General features: G+C 42.1%; 1 protein-coding gene across 1 annotated transcript in view; it reads right to left on the bottom strand.

Moving 5' to 3' along the window:
* The window catches only part of LOC108669757 (fibrillin-2), a 39,190-nt gene that overhangs the window by 6,491 nt on the left and 12,821 nt on the right, over positions 1 to 19,878 (bottom strand). The window contains exons 13-42 of the mRNA XM_018157161.2: positions 19,466 to 19,681; positions 18,845 to 19,017; positions 18,257 to 18,464; positions 17,772 to 17,941; positions 17,438 to 17,650; positions 16,891 to 17,152; positions 16,160 to 16,285; positions 15,699 to 15,771; positions 14,273 to 14,451; positions 13,244 to 13,384; positions 12,758 to 12,865; positions 11,858 to 12,088; positions 11,035 to 11,400; positions 10,729 to 10,887; positions 10,111 to 10,328; positions 9,715 to 9,853; positions 9,026 to 9,295; positions 8,256 to 8,831; positions 7,962 to 8,087; positions 7,587 to 7,832; positions 6,588 to 6,733; positions 5,972 to 6,080; positions 5,123 to 5,287; positions 4,268 to 4,375; positions 3,380 to 3,559; positions 2,814 to 2,923; positions 2,237 to 2,467; positions 1,791 to 2,015; positions 1,111 to 1,606; positions 426 to 601 (exon numbers count right to left, since the gene is read on the bottom strand). Of these exons, the coding sequence (XP_018012650.1) occupies positions 426 to 601; positions 1,111 to 1,606; positions 1,791 to 2,015; positions 2,237 to 2,467; positions 2,814 to 2,923; positions 3,380 to 3,559; positions 4,268 to 4,375; positions 5,123 to 5,287; positions 5,972 to 6,080; positions 6,588 to 6,733; positions 7,587 to 7,832; positions 7,962 to 8,087; positions 8,256 to 8,831; positions 9,026 to 9,295; positions 9,715 to 9,853; positions 10,111 to 10,328; positions 10,729 to 10,887; positions 11,035 to 11,400; positions 11,858 to 12,088; positions 12,758 to 12,865; positions 13,244 to 13,384; positions 14,273 to 14,451; positions 15,699 to 15,771; positions 16,160 to 16,285; positions 16,891 to 17,152; positions 17,438 to 17,650; positions 17,772 to 17,941; positions 18,257 to 18,464; positions 18,845 to 19,017; positions 19,466 to 19,681 (6,146 nt within the window). The remainder of the gene's footprint in view (positions 1 to 425; positions 602 to 1,110; positions 1,607 to 1,790; positions 2,016 to 2,236; positions 2,468 to 2,813; positions 2,924 to 3,379; positions 3,560 to 4,267; positions 4,376 to 5,122; positions 5,288 to 5,971; positions 6,081 to 6,587; positions 6,734 to 7,586; positions 7,833 to 7,961; positions 8,088 to 8,255; positions 8,832 to 9,025; positions 9,296 to 9,714; positions 9,854 to 10,110; positions 10,329 to 10,728; positions 10,888 to 11,034; positions 11,401 to 11,857; positions 12,089 to 12,757; positions 12,866 to 13,243; positions 13,385 to 14,272; positions 14,452 to 15,698; positions 15,772 to 16,159; positions 16,286 to 16,890; positions 17,153 to 17,437; positions 17,651 to 17,771; positions 17,942 to 18,256; positions 18,465 to 18,844; positions 19,018 to 19,465; positions 19,682 to 19,878) is intronic.

Below are 19,878 nucleotides of genomic sequence, written 5' to 3'. Positions count from 1 at the left end.
AAAACATGAATAACTGCATTAGAGAGTGATAAGGAAATATATATCGCAAAGTTCGATACCTACATGTTCACGGTCTAATTTGATCACAGTGTTTGCCAAGAGAACAGGTTATTTACTAATTTCTCAACAGATCTCTGTTCTGGAACAGGTAAATCCAAAGTATGCTAACCTCGCATCCAATGTCACAGGAATCATCGGAGAGGCATTAGATTAACTTGTTTGCTCATAAAAACGGTTATCTACTAATTTATCAACAGCTTCTCCGTCCTATAACAGCTAACTCCAAAGTATGCTGACCTCGCATCCAATGTCACAGGAATCATCGGTGAGGCATTAGATTAACTTGTTTGCTCATAAAAACGGTTATCTACTAATTTCTCAACAGATTCTCTGTTCTATAACAGCTAACTCCTAAGTATGTTAACCTCGCATCCAATGTCACAGGAATCATCGGTGAGGCATTCATCAGCGTCGACGCAAGTCGTGCCTGTTTTGTCAGGCTGGAATCCTCTGGGACACAAGCACTTGAAGCTGCCGATGGTGTTGATGCAGGTGCCCACTGGTGCACACAAACCACGCTGCTCCGAACACTCATTAACATCTGCAACATCATCATTAATACCGTGATACATTTCAGCAGTAATATAGAACTGCATATTCATACAGCAATGTTGAGTTAATTCGGTGTTGCTTGGTTGTTTTATAAGATTTTCTTCTTTAGAGACACCGATTGCAAATTGCGAGATGCGAGGCAATATTATATTACATTTTTTCAAAACGTATCTAACATGCTTTCATCAAAGCCTCAAACTTTCAATACAATCATTTTGTATAGATTTTCTATCAACCTGTTGGCAGGTTAGCCTGACGTTGCTGAGAAGGTTGTAGATTATTTTTCACTGAACATTAGTAGAAGTAAAAGCTATTGCCACGTACGACGCCGAGAACCAGGTAAAATATTGACGTGTCGGTAACAAGATTGTAAGGTACCCAAGGGAGGCTTCAGGTCTAAAACTTTGTGAAATACGGACAAAAACTTGTAGAATTGTAATTTTGACTTCACTTGTAACATTACAGTTTGTAAATTAAGTAAGTAACTCCCTTACTTACCGATGCACTTCTCTGCGACTTCAGTGTATCCGACATCGCATGTACACTTGTACGACCCTTGAGTGTTAACGCACTGATCCTGACAAGCATGTTGTCCAGTCTGACACTCGTCCAGGTCTCGGCACGTAATGTTGTCAGGGTTGAGCGTGTAGCCTCGAGGACACGAGCATCTGAAAGATCCTTCAGTGTTCTGGCAGGTGAAGCGACATGGCGAATTGGCGGCCTCGCACTCGTTCACGTCCAAGCAACGCGTACCGGAGTGGTCAGGCTTGTACCCTTTGTCGCATATACAGCGGTACGAACCCATGGTGTTGATGCAACGGCCATTTCTGCACAAGTTTGGCATCATCTCACACTCGTCGATGTCCAATCCATTGGAAGAGAAACCAGCCTCGAGGCAGATTTCATCGTATTCAGGCGTATTCTTGCGCGGGCAGCGTTCACACTGCGGACCCCAAGCCAGACCCATCGTGCAACAGCAGTCCGCTTTGGTGACCTGCAGATCCAAGGATTATTGTAACATATATTCGTAGAGTTTACATATCTCAGAATATTCAGTGTCACCTCATAATACACTGAACAAACTCGTCCCCTGTTGGGTACCTGGCCGTACCTTGTACTATAAACGCCTGATTCCAAACCATCTATTTGCAAGCTCGAATATTGAGAAACGCAATCACCTGAACGAGGTCGTGTGTGTTAGACGAGCAGGTTCCTCCTCCGAGCTGCCTGAAGCAGTAACCTTTTCTCTTATCAAGACATTGTTTGCCGTCTTGGCTGGGAGCGAAGCCTTCATGACACTCGCACTGATACGAGCCTCGTGTGTTCTGACAATGACCATTCTTGCAGATATTTGGGTTAATGGCGCACTCGTTCACATCTTGGCAGTTGTCCGTCATGCCGATCTGAAGGAGAATATCGGATTTGCGAGAGCTTCAGAAAGTTATACTTAAAAGAAGAGTAACCTCAATTGCATTAAGTCTACAAGAATCTAGATTCTCTATATATACATAATTTTTAATACTTACGTATAGAAAAATTCTTGATACGTATAAAAATTTGATGTACTTCATGAAGTCAAATTATCAAAGTCCTGCATTTCATCACTAAAACAGCACAAACACACCTGCTGATAACCTTCAGGACAGATACACATGAAGCTCCCGATGAGATTCTTGCACTGGAACTTGCAGTTATTGGCAGGCGTGAGACACTCGTCCACATCCTGACAGTGTCGGCCATCAGCTCCCAGCGTGTAGCCGTAAGGGCAGATGCAGCGGAAGCTGCCGTCCACATTGTGGCACCTGAAGGCGCACTGATGAGCCACTTCCTTACACTCGTCAACGTCCTCGCAGGTCTGCTCACATCAATACAGCGGCGCTTAGTAATGAAGCAAGGACATGACTGCGCGTCTGGTATAACTGAGAGATACTGTACGACAGGAACATAACTACGTGTGAAGAGAAAAAGATATAACTGACTTTGCGTTTGTCTACCCACACCTAACCAAGCGCTACCAAACCACCAGTGCAAGAATGGCAGCAAGTATGATTGTGCAAGACGAAGCTTTCAAATATCATTTTAGGTCACAGATGAAACGATGAATGCTCACCAAATAAAAAAGGACAAGTCATACAAGATTCTTTATTTACCAACGGACAACTATTTCTATCATTCTCAATTTTATAAAGCCAAAAATTCACCTGCATGGCTCCGGGTGCGTAACCGTCTTGGCAGTTGCACTCAAAGCCGCCCTCCACATTCGTGCAAGTTCCGTTGCCGCAGATGTTGCTTCTAGCGCATTCGTTGTCATCTGGGAAGGTTCAAGTTACATTTTAATGATGAGAAATTATTCTTTTCTTTCGATTATTATTTTTTGAAATTGCCTGCCTGTGAATACCTCAGATTAGCTAAATTTTACGATAAAATATGCGCATTCAGAAAAGAATATTTCCCCTGGCTTTTTAAATCAACCGACTGCGTCAGTAGTAGCTACGTCCAGAGTTTGAACAGCCAAATACAAAGTGCATACAATGGCTAAAATGACATGGATTTCTTAACCAATGATTGGCTTATATATTACATTGTAATCAATACTAAGATGAACTATGAACTATGCTCTCGCATTAAATTCAGTTAATATGAAGAACTAGGCTAGCGAATAACATGCTAGTAATTATCTAGTTATTAAAGAACTCAGCTCTCTCATACATCGTAGTTATTATCAAGAACTAATATTATAATTGCCGTAAGATAATACATTACTCACCCACGCAGCGCCGGCCAGTCACGTCCAGCACGTAACCGTCAGCACACTCGCATCTGAAGGAGCCGTCCGTGTTGACGCACTCTCCACCCTGGCACGCGCCCGGCATGATCACGCACTCGTTCAGGTCTGTGCCGGACTCTCCTCGACCCGGACCGGATGGACATAGCCGGTTGAACTCAGCTGCAAGCATAAGAAACAATTATTATATTTTTGTGGCGTTGTTTGTTATTTAGTTTGCGAATAAAATTCCGTCGGTTGTGTGCGGTGTCCAGAAATGACTGACCTGCATCTAAGAAGAGAGTTATTGTCTTTTTGAAGATGCATTGTTTAGTGGGTGAATGAAATTTATACGTAGATTCACAGTATGAACCATTGACTCAGCTGCAGGAAAGTTAGAAAACAATCACAGTTTTTTTGCCGAGGCGTTTTTCAGTGTGTGATTGAAATTTGTCGAGGATATACAGTTTCCACAAATGACAAGCAACTTAATGAACCTATTATAGACATCATGAATCTCGAGAAATTCAACTGATTGATCATCTCATCAATTTTTATCAGTATATATTACCATCTAGAGAGAAGCAAAAAATACTACTAATAATATTGTATAAAAAGTTATCTTTTACAAAATTCTCTTTACCTTCCCGACCTCATAAAACTCATTCCCGCCAATAACGTGGACATGGAAAAACACGAAACTCTTGAGTAACGTTAAAAAACGCGTTAGGTATTTTTGAAGAACGTTCGCAATCTCGACCAAAAGTAGTCATCGCGCGTTGCACTATGTCCAAGATTATTGTAATTTTGAATAAACTACACTAGTTTATTCTCCATTTCTTCAGCACAATAAGCATTATTTCAGTTCTGGCGCGTGTGTGAGCAACTCACGGGAGCCAACTTGTGGACATATCTGGCAGGCTCGGCCCCAGGCAGCGCCGCCCGAGCAGCAGCACTGCTTCCTCAGGATGTTCACAGGACGAGGCTCGAGACAGCGACCTGGTGGAGATACACCTTATGACTAGTTTAGGACGTCGTCGTAAACGTTGATGCTGATACGCCGCCTTCGTCGTCTACCACATACAAAGACTTCTTACGCCCCATAAACTATTTTTAGCAAGCTAGTGTGCTACAATATCAGTAATTAAGATCTGTGGCGGTACTGTCAAAATTCGCTGAACCGAAGTTAACAACCTACATACGGTCAATTTCTCGTCTGTGATTGGCGAGTTTAGCTTGAAAAGCGATTGATGATTGGCTGACGGATTTGCGAACTCGCAAATATTTATGATACTATCCCTGATTACATTACTAAATGGTATCTAGTAACGATAGTATCACTCACTTACATGATAAGTGAGTGAGCCTATCAAAATATAAATATTATTGATATAGGTTTTTCCGTAATTACTTCAGTAACTTTAGGCGTTTATTTACAAGCGCATTACGTTTGTCAAAAGATCTTGCCGTAACTTTGCTAGAAAATTCGCGCTTGAACTTGCAAGTGACTTGAAGAGTTCGTTATTCCTTGATACTAAGGAATGTAATATATAAATTGTTGTCATAACTTTCAGACTTTCTTCGAAGCGATGCTAATAACCAAAAAATTTATATTCTATTAATTCATATAAACGAATTAAATTAATTCAAATCATACATAAAGCACATATTCTCTAAATAAAACTTCACATACTATAACCAATCCATCGTACAAGATTTGATCACAACAAATTCTCATGAGGTAACCTCTAACAAAGCGCTGGAAGCAAACTTCTTGTCTCTTGTCCTCGCATTTGATGCCCTCGCCGCTGATCTCAAAGCCTGGCGGGCAGTCGCAGCTGAAGCCTCCCTCATTGTTGGCACAGCGGCCGTTCTCACAGATGCCCTCTACGGTCTCGCACTCGTTGATGTCTGCAGCGTGAACGGCACAACACGTTAATACTAGAGCAGCATGCCGTCATGTTGTCATCATGGAGTTGTCATGTCGTCATCATGTTGTCATCATTTAGTCATCGTGTTGTCGTCATGTTGTCATCATTTTGTCATCGTGTTGTCGTCATGCTGTTGTTATGTTGTCATCATGTTGTTATCATGTTGTCATCATGTTGTTATCATGTCGTCATCATGTTGTTATCATGTTGTCGTCATGTTGTCATCATGTTGTCATCATGTTGTCATCACGTCAACATGTTGTCATCACGTCATCATGTTGTTATCATGTTGTCATCATGTTGTCATCAAGTTGTTATCATGTTGTCATCATGTTGTCATCATGTTGTCATGACTCAACAATAATGTGGAATGAAATGCACTCTCGCAACAAGCGGCATATGCGATGTTTTAATGCAAATTCGGGGATTATAATAAATAAATAAATAAATTATCTAATTATCACAGACTGATATTTTCACACTTTGTTGACACGAAGTCGACCATCAAAATCTTTCTTTCGATCTTTTCAACAACGACCTACTGAAAAAAACTTCAACATTTTTTGAGATGATAAAAATGATACTGAGATTATACTGAACGTTGGTACAATACGGAAATGTAAATTGAAGCAATATTTCATGTTTATTAAAATTAGCAACCGACCTGTACAGAATTTTCCATTAGGTGAAAGCTGGAAACCATCAGGACAGTCGCAGATGTAAGAACCCATGAGGTTCTGACAGCGCCCGGGAGGCGGACAGGTGCTAGAATCCTGACAAGCATTGAAAAAATTACATAAATTCTGTCAATTTCACTAACCTCTTTACATAGATAAATACATTGAACTCTAACATTTAATGAACTCAGCCTTATGTAAGAGAAGCATTGGCAATGCTGTACGTCGATAATTAATCAATCTTCTTTGAACGCAAGTTCAACATCGGAGACGTTGGAATTGATTATAAAGTTAACCATTTCAAGAAGTTCTCCGTAATCTTAATTCCGTAAGCAACTTTAAAGACATCTGAAAATGTTTGTGACTGACGTTGAATTAACTCCAGAAGCCGAAGATTTCCTCACATAAGCAACTCGTTACCCTCATAAGAGAATATACAATTTCATAAGAGAATATACAATTTCATAAGAGAAAATACAACTCCATAAGAGAATTTACAGTCCTAGAGAGAATAAACCGACCCATAAGAGAATATACAGTCTCCGAAAAGAATATAGTCTCATAAAATAATATACAGCCTCCTAAAAGTAGACACTGTCGCACCTCGCTGCACTCGTTGACATCCCTGCAGCTCTCGCCGTCAGAGGTGACCGTGTAGCCCTCAGCACACTCGCATGTGAAGGAACCTTCTCTGTTGCGACAGCGGCCGTTGCGGCACAGCTCCAGCATGATTTGGCACTCGTTGATGTCTGCAGAAATAAGTCTAAATAAATATAATATTAGGCGAGACTTTGTATATGAGTTTTTGTGTCTTTGTTCTGCTTATATCGTAAGTTCACCAAGAATTCAACAGCAAAGAATACTCCCAGTAAATTCATAATATTATCAATGAAAACTTGTCATTGCGAATATGTTGAAATAACGTGTCGTTTCTTTTGATTTTAAATTTTTTGTCAACTAGACTTATTCTCACCATAGTAAAATCTTTCGATAATGTCTAGAAAGCTAAGTCTTAATAAGTCCACCACTCAATTATACTAATTCCGTGGAAACCACTATTCAATTATTCGTTGATATCTAGAAGATGAGTCTTATTAAATGTACTATCTAATAAGACTAATCTTCTAATGACCACTATTTAATCTCTGTTTTACAATGGTCGTCATCTTCATGCACCTTAAGTCATATATTGGAAATTAACATTCGCAACCATTTTCAAGTTAGTCAGTGTTTTGAGTCTTTGACATTGGTCATTTTCCTTTTAATCTCTGACAATTTTGACAGATAAATTGGACGAGCGCTGTTATAAGTTTTATAACTTTTTTATAGCTTTCTTGGCGAGTCTAAAAATAGCCTAAATCCAGAATCATGATGCGTTACGCAATTATTCGCGAAAACTGAATATAATATAGAAAACAGCGACATAAGCGCAGATGCAAGAATCCATGCGGTTCTGCATGACAGCGTCATGGTGGCTCTATGATGACTAATACTGGAATAAATAATATCACTTCCGTAATATCCCCAACGTAGGACTGGCAACCTCGATTAATTTATGTACTTCTATTTAGATTTTAGAGCGTAAAGTTTGGAAAGACGAACCGACACATTCGCCGTTGGAGCCGATCTTGAAGCCCTTGAAGCACTCGCACTTGAAGGAACCCATCGTGTTGATGCAGGTCCCGTTATTGCAGATCGTAGGCGAGCGCTGACACTCGTCCACGTCGATGCAGGAGTAATGGTCAGCCGTGAGCACAAAACCTGTGTCGCAGATGCACTGGAACGAGCCCTGGAAATTGTTGCAAACGCCGTGTTGGCACACGCCTGGTCTCTGGCATTCGTCAATATCTGTGGAAAGAAGAACACTAGTCCAGTCGAAGCTCCGGATGCGTCTAAAACCACATATATGAGTGTTGGGACTTGAGAAGTTCAACTCTATGCTACAATAAAGAGTTACCAGTATTAATTTATGATCACCTATGCAGTCGTTGGTAAGTCTGTTGAGCTGGTAGCCAATAGGACAGGAGCAGCTGTAGCTGCCAATTGTGTTGTCGCAATTGGCGATTCCGTTACAAGGGTTGAGCTCGGCACATTCATTGATATCTGCGGATAATAACAATATAGATCTGCACTAAGTTAAAATAAGAATAAACGTAGCAGCTTATCATTTAACATCGTAATTTGAACTCGTGATAAAGCATCTAACATCGAATCAAGTCACAGATATAATCAATCATTACGAAAATTTATACGGAAGAAAATACGACTTACCAACACACATGTGCGTAGGATCATCATATCGGAATCCTCGGTTACATTCACATTTGAATGAGCCCATCGTATTGATGCATCGCCCGTTCTTGCACATCATGTGTCCCATCAACTCGCATTCGTCTATTTCAATGGGCTGGCCTGTCACAGGATCTATGAGAAGACTGGATCCTAAGTCAGTGTCCGTGCCATTAGATGGAATGTATGCGGGCAGACCAGGTCCATAAGAGGATCCTGGGCCTACATGACCAGGGGGAAGTATTGGTCTACCATCAGGACCAATGGGTAAAGGTCTGCCATCGGGACCTATGGGACGACCATCAGGGCCGATGGGGTAAGGCCGACCATCTGGAGCGAGCGGTACTCCTCCAGGTCCCAGTGGAATTCCTCCAGGACCCAGAGGTCTGCCATCTGGTCCCACTGGTCTGCCGTCGGGTCCTATTGGCAAACCATCCGGCCCCACGGGCAGAGGTCTTCCATCAGGTCCAATCGGCCAGCCATCAGGGTTGAGAGGGTAGCGGTCTGGACCTCCAGCACCGCCGTTCACTCCAGAACGGCAAAGCTCGTAATATTCCCCTGTTGCAAGTTACAGATGTTTGTTAGCATATGATAAAATTACGCTGAAACTTGGAACAATTAAACTAATACAATGATACAAATAAATTTGTTCCAATTCTCCGTCGAGTGCTAAATTACAATAAATCTTCTTTAATATGATAATAGATAATAGTAACAATAATAATTGTGAAGAACAGACTAGTTCAACTTACGAGAATTCTTTTGTGGGCACGCCTCACAGGCAGCACCCCAGGCCGCTCCCATGGAGCAGCAGCATTTGAAGCGCGTGATGTCCGTCCTCATGGCCATGGAGCAAACGCCGTCCTCGTACGTCATGTAGCAAGGACCCTCGCGCGTGTCGATGCACTCGGCACGACTGGCAAGGAGCATGAAGCCCTCAGGGCACTGGCACCGGTAGCTCCCGATGGAGTTGATGCACAGACCGTTCTTGCAGCGGTTACCGTCCGCGCACTCGTTGATGTCTGCAGAAACATGAGGTGCATTATAAAACAACAATGTGTTTATTGTTGATTTCTGTAGAGAGCTGAATAATATAACTGAACAATAAACTAATTGTTGTTAAATAAAAAACAAAATTATTCTTGATGTCAGCAGAGACATAAGGAATATTATTTACCGACAACAAATTGTATTCTTAATAACACTTGTCAGCAGGATGTCATGAGGTGACGCCAGCGCGAAGGGAGATTCTATCTTCAATGGGCAAAACATTCCGGTATTCATTCACGCATCCTTTGATTCACGAAAAATATCTTATTGTGGAACGCACTCTCCACTTGATTTTAAGCATTCATTAAAGTTTCAAAGCATGAGTGAAATTCAAGAGTGACAAACAAGCGGTAGCGTTTCATCGTCTAGTGGCATTCATTTATGCACTCACCGTTACAGATCGAGCCTGACGCGTCGATGCGGTAGCCAATGTTGCACGAGCAGATGAAGGAACCAAATGTGTTAGAACAGCGGCCGTTTTCGCATAGGTTTTCCATCTCCACACACTCGTCGATGTCTTCCAGGATAACCTGCAACCGTCACGGTATGATTGTGCCATCGAATACCCAAAACATGGTAGGGTATGCTTGGAATACGAATGTAAAGGAAATACCTAGATTTTAACATGGAACAGTAAATGTCTAAGACCTGGTAGGACTTTAAAAGCACAAAATATGGAATAATTGCAGAACATTTGCCAAATTGTGGAACAATTACAATAACAAAGAAAACTCCAGAAATTCCAGGTTATGAAATAATATGTGTATCTCAATATTATTTCACTCACCGTTAGAGTGTTGGGACGGAAGCCAGGCCCCCCAGGACAGAGCTGCCGGAAGGCTTCTGATTCTCTAGGCGGGCACTGCTCACAGAGCGGGCCCCAGGCCTTGCCTATAGAGCAGCAGCAGGTGGACTGAGTGACGGGCTCACCGAGGGCCTCTCTGCACACGCCACGACTGCCTTGCAGACCCAACACGTCCAGGTAACATTCTCCTCTCCTCCTGTCTGCACGAAACATTCGTATCGAGATAAATGATTAGGAATTAACGTCCAGGTAACATTCTCCTCTCCTCCTGTCTGCACGAAACATTCGTATCGAGATAAATGCTTAGGAATTAACGTCCAGGTAACACTCTCATCTCATCCTGTCTATAACAAAGATTTGTAGCGATATGAATTCCTCCAATCAAGCTATAGTGTAGTGTATGACGACTGGAAATATATATGGTGTCGGAACGATGGCATCAGCGATCAATGAATCATTCATCAGCGATCATTCAATGAATATATATTAACACTACCTACGTTCAATACTGCTTGACTTGGTTATAATTTATAAGGAATCAACATTCCAAAATAGTTTCTCAGTTCGATTAGTCTCTCATATGTCCAGTTCATGACTCACCGACGCAGCCGTCGCCTGAGTCGATAAGCTCGTAGTTAGGAGGACACTCGCAGACGTGGGTGCCCTGCTGGTTGACGCACGTGCCGAACTGACACACGTCAGGCTTGTTGCATTCGTCAATGTCAGTGCAATTGCCACCAGTGTCATCGAGATGGTAACCTTTTGAGTCGATAAGCTCGTAGTTAGGAGGACACTCGCAGACGTGGGTGCCCTGTTGGTTGACGCACGTGCCGAACTGACACACGTCAGGCTTGTTGCATTCGTCAATGTCAGTGCAATTGCCACCAGTGTCATCGAGATGGTAACCTTTATCGCAAATGCATCTGAACATTCCAAAGACGTTCTCACATTGACCAAAGACACACAAGTTGTTGAACATATCACATTCGTCTATGTCAACGCAGGTCTGCTCGTTGTGAATGTCGGGATGCATGAAGCCCATCTCGCAGTCGCACTGGAAAGAACCAGGGAAGTTGAGGCATTGGCCGTTCTCGCAGAGAGTTGGGTCCTGCGAACACTCGTCGATGTCCTCGCAGAAATACCCGTCGCCCCTGAAGCCTGCGTCGCAGATGCACTTGAAGGAGCCGTCGGTATTGACGCACTGCGCGTCCTGGTCGCAGCCGCCGTTGTTCGACAGACACTCGTTCACATCACGGCAATTTTTCCCGCTGCCTTCCGGAAGAGAATAAAGATACTGAAAAAATATTATACATTTTCCTACATTTTTTTTAGTACATTCATCAATGGAAATCATTGTCTATCGAAATAATCGCACCTGAAATACTATATGTATTTCACAAGCTATTGATCATTGAAATTTAGCAGACTTGGATGTTGTGGGAATGCCTTAACGTAATAAATAGCTCCCTCGCTCGTTGTTTAGTCTTCAAGCATATGTTCAGTTTTGAAGTACCTAGCACCCTACGTAACTAGTAAAAGTCCAGCGATTATGCAGAACCAACATCAGTTGAAAAGATCTGGTTAAAAGACCAGTTCATACATCTATGAACAAGTCACGAAAAGTACATGAGTCGAACACAGGCCTATTCTTCAACGCCGAAGATGCCATGCTTTGTTATCCTTGAATTACTGTTACACTCCTACTGTGTAATTACTGTCACACTCCTACCTGTGAAGCCTTCGTTGCAGCGGCACTCATACGTGCCGTCGATGTTAACACATCGCGCATTCTTATCGCAGTTGTAGATGTTGAGGGCGCACTCGTCGTCGTCAGTGCACCCTGGACCCTGGTTCTCTTTGACGCTGTATCCCGGTTCACAGCGGCACGTGAACGAACCAACAGTGTTGTCGCAACGGCCGTTCTGACACAAGTTGCTGTTCATGTCGCACTCGTTCACGTCTGCACCACAAATACAATACATTAGAGTTGCTACGATGATAAAACTATTACTTAATCACCAATGTTTGTTCCACAGATTTTAACTTAGTAGCACCTACAGCTAAGTCAATAAGAAGATGATACTACACGAATAAAACGACTGACGTATATTTGATGCATCGTCATGCCGATTAGTGATAGAGTAAAACTCCGGTAAAATTTTAACAAACTACATTTTGATTATGGTACTACTTTCTAAAACAAATCTGTTAAGCTATTTAATTTTGACGCTAATACAACAATGAATCTGCGTCACACATAGGCACCGAAGACTAGAATACAGGCTGAATGATATTATACATTAAATACGGTTAATGCAGGCTGTGTGATATTATACAGTAAATCTGGTTAATGTGGGCTGTATGATATAATACAGTAAATGCGGTTAATACGGGCTGTATGATATTATACAGTAATACGGGCTGAATGATATTATACAGTAAATAAGGTTAATACGGGCTGAATTATATTATACAGTTAATACGGGCTGTATAATATTATACAGTAACCACGGCTAATACGGGCATAATGATATTATACAGTTAATACGAGCTTAATGATATTATACAGTAAATACGGGCTGAATGATATTATACAGCATATACGGCTAATACAGCGGCCTAAACGTACCGACGCAGCCCGTGGACGCAGGGTCAGGCAGCAGGCCGCCCTCGCACTGACAGCGGAAGCTGCCGGGCACGTTCTGGCACTTGCCGCCGTTGCAAATTGAAGGATTTTCTGCCAGGGACAGAGAAGCTAACATATTAACAGCAAATCCTCATTAAAAACAAAATTTGTGTGAGCATTCTGTATATAACATGTATGAGCTCTAGCCACAAATTTAGCACTTCTTTCGAACTTAAATCAAATTAATTTATTTGATTCATTCAATCCAATTGGAGCTATCAAAAAAGTGATTTTTTTATTTTATGTTGTCAAATCTATTCAATTTTGTGATGAATTAAGAATCAATCAAAATATTCATGTTAACGGATGGTAATAATTGCATGTACTAATAATTTAGGTTATTGTAATCAGACTGAAATTATTCTAGAAAGAAACCAAGAAATTATTTCAGCCCTATAACATGTTGCATGAGGAAAAATAGTAAAATACCTTTACATTCGTCGACATCGGAGCAAGAGCGTCCGTCCATGAGAAGCATGTAGCCAGCGGAGCAGGAGCAAGAGAAGCTGCCCGGGGTGTTCACACAAACGTCGTCACAACCGCCATTGTTCATGGAACATTCATCCATGTCTGAAAACCAGCGAATATTATTACCTTTGCTGCGTATGAAATATCAACACCGGTAGCGGGAATGTGAGACCTGAAACATGAGTGGTATTATTTCCCTTCGGTGTGCATGAGCTGTTGAGGTCTAGTCCGTATCTACAAACACGAGTATGTTTGTAGCTTCGTTGTTCGAGAAATATACAAGGAACATTCATGCTTGTGAACCTCAGGCTTATTACGTCCTTATCTGAGAACTATTGACATAACTGACATTTTTTCACTATGTCATCTGAAAACGGAGTCTTCATTTTTAAATTCATTTTGAAAAAGATGTCGAACTATTTGTAACAATTCTCGTACATGTTCTTAATTTGTTACTTCATCATCTTCATCCAACTGGTACGGCATTTTACAAAAACACTCCGAGTAATCAGTTATTTAATAACATAAAACATGGAAATGGTTTTCCTCCCAATCTGAATCTGCATCTTCTTCATAATCATGTCTTATTCCAAATACGCAAATTTTACCTCGTCACAAGTCTTTAAGCCCATGGTTGAACTATATTAGGTTGACCCACGAGAAGTTCCGCCTTTCAGTTCAGCTTTCTTGTTACGTCACTCAGATCGAGAAACGTAAACAAACTCGTCATTCCCATGACGGATTTGTCGACTGGTTTGATCGCATTTCGGTGATTGGTTAATGCCCGTGACGTCACTGAGATCATTTCCATGACGGATTGGTTGACTGGTTTGATCGCATTTCGGTGATTGGTTAATGCCCGTGACGTCACTGAGATCAGAGACGTCACATGCGAACAAAAAGCTCCCTCCGCGAAAATAAGCTTCTCATGGGTCAACCTTACACTAGTTCAACCATGTTTAAACCTGCCTTGTCTACGGCCAAACCAACCTTCACAGTGAGATTTCTGTCCCGTCTGCTGGTAGCCGTCGTTGCACATACACTGGTAGGTGCCCATCATGTTCTCACACACGCCGTTGGAGCAAATGCCGGAGTCTACGGAGCACTCGTCCGTGTCTTTGCACGAGCGTTGGTTGGGCGAGAGCTCGTGGCCTGGAGGGCACTCGCATCTGCACGGGTGGCATATACGAGTTGTATTTTTGACGGTGTTTCTAGATTTGTACCGGTTATTCTATAGCTCCAAAATACTCGCACTAAGTCCCCCACCTCCAGTTCTGTAAAAATAAATATACAGCGGACCATGCTGCAACTGGACGGAGTTGTTCTAATCAGGTTTGGGCGTAGTTGGTCCCAATACAACACACATCGTCAAATACACCATCACACTGACGGACTGACGTGACTAGCCGAGAGTGACGTACAGTTAAGCCGAGACCGAAAACTTAGGACGAAACCAACCAACATACCCTCTACTTTCTTCCGAGTCTCGAGCGACTCACCCACCGCCTTCATCTTCATCATCATCAATCATTATTAGCATGATCAGCCCCCCCCCCACCCCTATTCATCATATCCATTAACAAAATAAAAAAAATATATAAAAACACAAAATTAAAAAAAGCGAGAACGCTTGTATAAATTTAAATAGATAACCACCACCCTCTCATCACCCACCCTCCTGAACCATCCAAAGTCCCGACGGCTTAACAACCCCTCCCCCAACCCTAGACAACCCCAACCACCTACAACCGACCAAATCATGCGCAATGCGCCTTTTCATCTCCTACTGTCTTTTCCATTTCCGCTTTCCGGCCACACTGCGCCACCTCTTGTTCTTTTCCACTCTTTCCTAGTGGCACCGCAACAACAAAAATTCTAGATTGAATTTGTTGGAGATTGTCAGACCTGATAATCTTAAACTTATTAAAGAGACAACAAGGGATGACGGGAGGAGAAAAAAACGCGTATATGCACGATGAGTGCATTAACAAATATAGCATAAATACATGACAAAAATAACATAAATCGAACTCCTAAGGTGGCGTTATATGGTAGTACAGCATTTTTAATGCTGCTTTTAATAAAATTAGTAAGCCATTACAATAATATCGAATTACTTCCATATTTTGAAAATCAGGATTACGCGCTTGGATAGTTTCAACGCATGACAAAGATTTCCACGAATGAGCCAGCCATGTCTCTAACTCCCTTCAGTTGCATTACTCACATCAGCAATGTAATTATTTCTCCAGGAAGGGAGAAACCTCGGGTGATTAAAATTGTAACATGAGTAACCCATACTGACTCACCAACGTGCTTTAATTATCTATCCGACAAGCTCTGGACCCAGTTAATTAAATCACTTAGGCTAGCAATTGTTTTCCTTGAGTGAAGAATGTGGCGAGCTTTGAATTACCTGAAACTGCCAGGCGTATTGATGCAGCGACCGCCTCTGCACAGCCCGGGGATTCTCTCGCATTCATCGATATCTGCTCACACGAATACAAGTGTTATTCTGGGAGCATTGTTGCTTGCAAATAGACATGTAATCACTGCTTCACGTAGTTCTGACAGAAGTTTGCTAGAAGGTACTAATTCATACAGTCAACTTTTGTTATGAAAATGTGTTCAAAATAAACATTTCTAGTACACTCTCAGTATTTACTTCCTTGAAAATTTTAGTTCATGAAAGTCTTCAGCATCAAAGTTGGAAAAAAGAGACATACTTTACCTACACTAACCAGACCACGAGACATTGCTGTAGTCACACGGACAATTGTAAGGAGAGAGGACAACTTTTTACAACGCCGGTATAACTTGTAGCCACAATTTCTGGACATCCTGCCAGCCTTAAGACGATGATGACATCATACTCACCCATGCATACTTGCATCATCATTGTGGACTCGAATCCTACGTTGCAGTCACAGCCAAACGAGCCTGCGACGTTCTGGCAGGTGCCGTTGCCGCACACGCCGTGCATGATGCTGCATTCGTCGATGTCTGAAACATTAATTGTCTGTACCAAGTTGCGCTTCCCGAAAGAATTGGATAAAATGCACTGCGAAATCTTGAAGAAGTTAACTTCAATGCTCTGCAATAACTTCAAAGCGCGATTTTCATTGTGGCAAGTAGTACTATCCTACTAGCATCTGTTGCAAAAGTTATTTTCATAGTGGTACTTCCTATCTTTCCGGCATTTGTTGCAAGAGTTTATTGCGTAGGAAACTCAAAAGCCGAAAAGTTATCATTAACATATAAATCATAGCAGACCGTAGGTTCGATGTATTTTTTTTAACCGGTCAAACAGTCAACCTACAGCATTTTGAACTGCTAGTGTCACAATGCAGCTGAACATGAACGTCGTAATTTCCGGTGTTGTGTCGGTTAATTTGTTACAAAAATGACAAGAAACCTCTAACACAAATGGGGTTGATGGTAGTGCAAGCCTCGTATGAGCAATTCTAACAGAAATATTAGATTCCATACAATATTTACCAAGACATTAAAAAAGTACATTCCATAAAATATTAACCAAGAAATTGGAATAATAGATTCCTTGCAATAATTTCATTCTCCAAAAAATAATGATTTCATAAAATAATTACCGAGACATTGGACGCCATCCTCATCAAGTGCGTAGCCCTGATTGCAGCGACATGAGTACGATCCAACAGAGTTCCTGCACCGGCCGTTGTTGCACAAGTCAGGTACGGTCGTGCACTCGTTGATGTCTTTACGGCCGTCGTAACCGTAACTCTTAGGACACAAATCTTCGAACGCCTCACTGCCAGGCCGAGGACAGGCATCACAATCGGCGCCCCAGGCACGGCCGATTGTGCAGCAGCAAGTTGACTTGTGATACTTACCCTGCAGTTCGGTGAGTGAACTTTACGAACTTTACTGAGATATTTGCACTTTACAATGTATTTCACAACCTTATTTGTTCGTCTTTTAGGAGGCAACAAGAAATAATTCTTCGTTATTTGCTGTCTACTACAATTAACAATTAAAAACTGTCTACTAAAATTAACAATTAACTAAAGTTTAAGCGATTTTATTTCCAAAATGACTTGTGTGCCAAGAATAACAACAATAACTTTTAAGAAAAAAACTTCTTAAGCCAACAATAGCCCTGTCTTGCAAGACACAGACCTCAAGAGGCTTGGAACAGATGCCCGTCTTGTAGGTGAGGTAACAAGTCTCTTCGCGGACATCCAAACATTTAGTTTTGGTGTCGTCGATAGTGAGACCGGGAGGACACGAGCATGTGAAGGAACCGTCTGTGTTAACGCACTGTCCGCCTCCCTTGCATATGCTGGGGTTGAGCACGCACTCGTCCACATCCAGACAAGTTTTACCGTCTATCTATGAACAGTGAAAACCACATAACAAAATCTTATTATGAAGCTTGCTATTCTGATTATTATATGAAGAATATAGATGGATAATTTGTTTTTTAAAGTGAATATCTCGAAGCACCACACACCTTTGCGTAGCCAATAGGACAGGGACAGTCGCCAGGGTTGCAGATCTCGCAGGGGGAGCCCCAGGCCTTGCCGATGGTGCAGCAGCACTCCGACTTGAGGGTCAGTCTGGGGATGTTGTTCTCGCAGCGACCGTTGACGACTTTAGACCAGCAAGAGCCTCGGCGATTGTCTGGTACGTTCAATAGTCAAATGCAGCAAATTAATGGTAAAAAAAATTAACGGCACTTGAAACGAAATGCAATAAGTATTAGTTAGCAAAATCAGACACATCAACATTTTTCGACTTGCTTTAGAACTATATATTTTTCTCTAGAAAATATCAAGCATTTGCGTTGCCATATTATAACTATGTTTAAGATTGATTATGTTAGGATCGCGGACAGCGATCCTAACTGAAAATTGTACTAACTGAACCAACTGAAATCAACTAAAAATCGCGGAAACCAACGCTAAACTCAAATCAATGCTAAAAATATCGACTTGCCAATGCAGAATCTGCCAGTCGAGTCGAGTATCGTGCCCTCGTCGCACTCGCAGCGATACGAGCCGATGACGTTAACACAAGTGCCGCCCACGCACACGTCGGGCCCCAGCTCGACACACTCGTCCACATCCTCGCAGATGTGCGAGCCTTGGTTTAGCTGCGTCCCGGACGGACAGATGCACTGGAAGCTGCCGGGCGTGTTGCGACACTGCCCTCCATCAAACAAACATATCACATTGACTGCTGTTGTTGCCCTCCATCGAACAAACACATCACATTGACTGCTGTTGTTGCCCTCCATCAAACAAACACATCACATTGACTGCTGTTGTAGCCCTCCATCAAACAAACACATCACATTGACTGCTGTTGTTGCCCTCCATCAAACAAACACATCACATTGACTGCTGTTGTAGCCCTCCATCAAACAAACACATCACACCTGTCTCTTATACACATCTAGATGTGTATAAGAGACAGGGCCTAACCTGTCCACCATCACAAAGGTCTAACCTGTCCACCATCACAAAGGCCTAACCTGTCCACCATCACAAAGGTCTAACCTGTCCACCATCACAAAGGCCTAACCTGTCCACCATCACAGAGCAGGTTGTTGATGGCACACTCGTTGATGTCCTGGCAGAGGCGGCCGGTGCTGTCCACGATGTAGCCGGGGTTGCAGATGCAGCGGTAGCCGCCCTTCAGGTTCTCGCACGCGCCGTTGTGGCAGATGGCAGGGTTCTGGGCGCACTCGTTGATGTCTGCACAGGAAATGTCTTGTATTGTGTATATTGACTTTGCATTAATGTTAAAATAACGAAATATGCTCGAAAAATAATGAGATTATGTAAAAATAAGATTTGAGTGTTCTGTATCAACTTTGTATAGCGATGCTGTACAAGATCTGAAAGCATTCACTCTCAATTAAAATGTTGATGCAAGGTACCGACTTATTCGCATAATTATTCTAATATTGCCTATGCTTCATGCGCCATTTAATTTAATTATTAATTGCCGACAACAAACGAGCTGCAATCGAACAAACAAGATCCCCTGATGACATAGTAAACGTTTTTCCAGATAAATAAATATAGTTAAATATAATTAAGTAAACCGAAATAAATTTATATATGTGGTAATGCAAAAAAATTTACTAAAAAATACCTTAAAAGGATAATTCTAGTACTTAAAGTTAGCTGTATGCCACACCATCGCCTTCGTGGGTTATGCCAGGTCCGTGCGGGCAGAGGTTGGCAAACTCTGTGCTGCCAGACTGAGGGCACGCCTGGCACGGTGTGCCCCAGCCCATGGGCTGCCCCACGATCACCGAGCAGCAGCAGCACGCGCTTTTTGTCGTGGGCGTCGTAGAGGGGTTCGAACACTGGCCGTCACGGAACACAGCGTAGCAGTAATCCAACTTGGTATCTGTACAAAAAAATTTACCATAATTCAAAAGTGGCGGTAATTTTCTGGCAAAGCTTGAGATACAACTTTGTATCTGTACAAAGACGTGTACCACAATTCAAAAGTGGCGGTAATTTTCAGGCAAAGTTTGAGATACAACTTAGTTTCTGCCCTAAATAAGTTTACCATAATTCAATGGCGGTGGTAACTTTGAGCTA

This window comes from Hyalella azteca, unplaced genomic scaffold, assembly GCF_000764305.2.
Source record: "Hyalella azteca isolate HAZT.00-mixed unplaced genomic scaffold, Hazt_2.0.2 contig17841, whole genome shotgun sequence".
NCBI classification, from domain to species: Eukaryota; Metazoa; Arthropoda; class Malacostraca; order Amphipoda; family Hyalellidae; genus Hyalella; species Hyalella azteca.
Note: the sequence above shows the minus strand (reverse complement) of the source record. Positions and strands in the feature narration are given on the sequence as shown.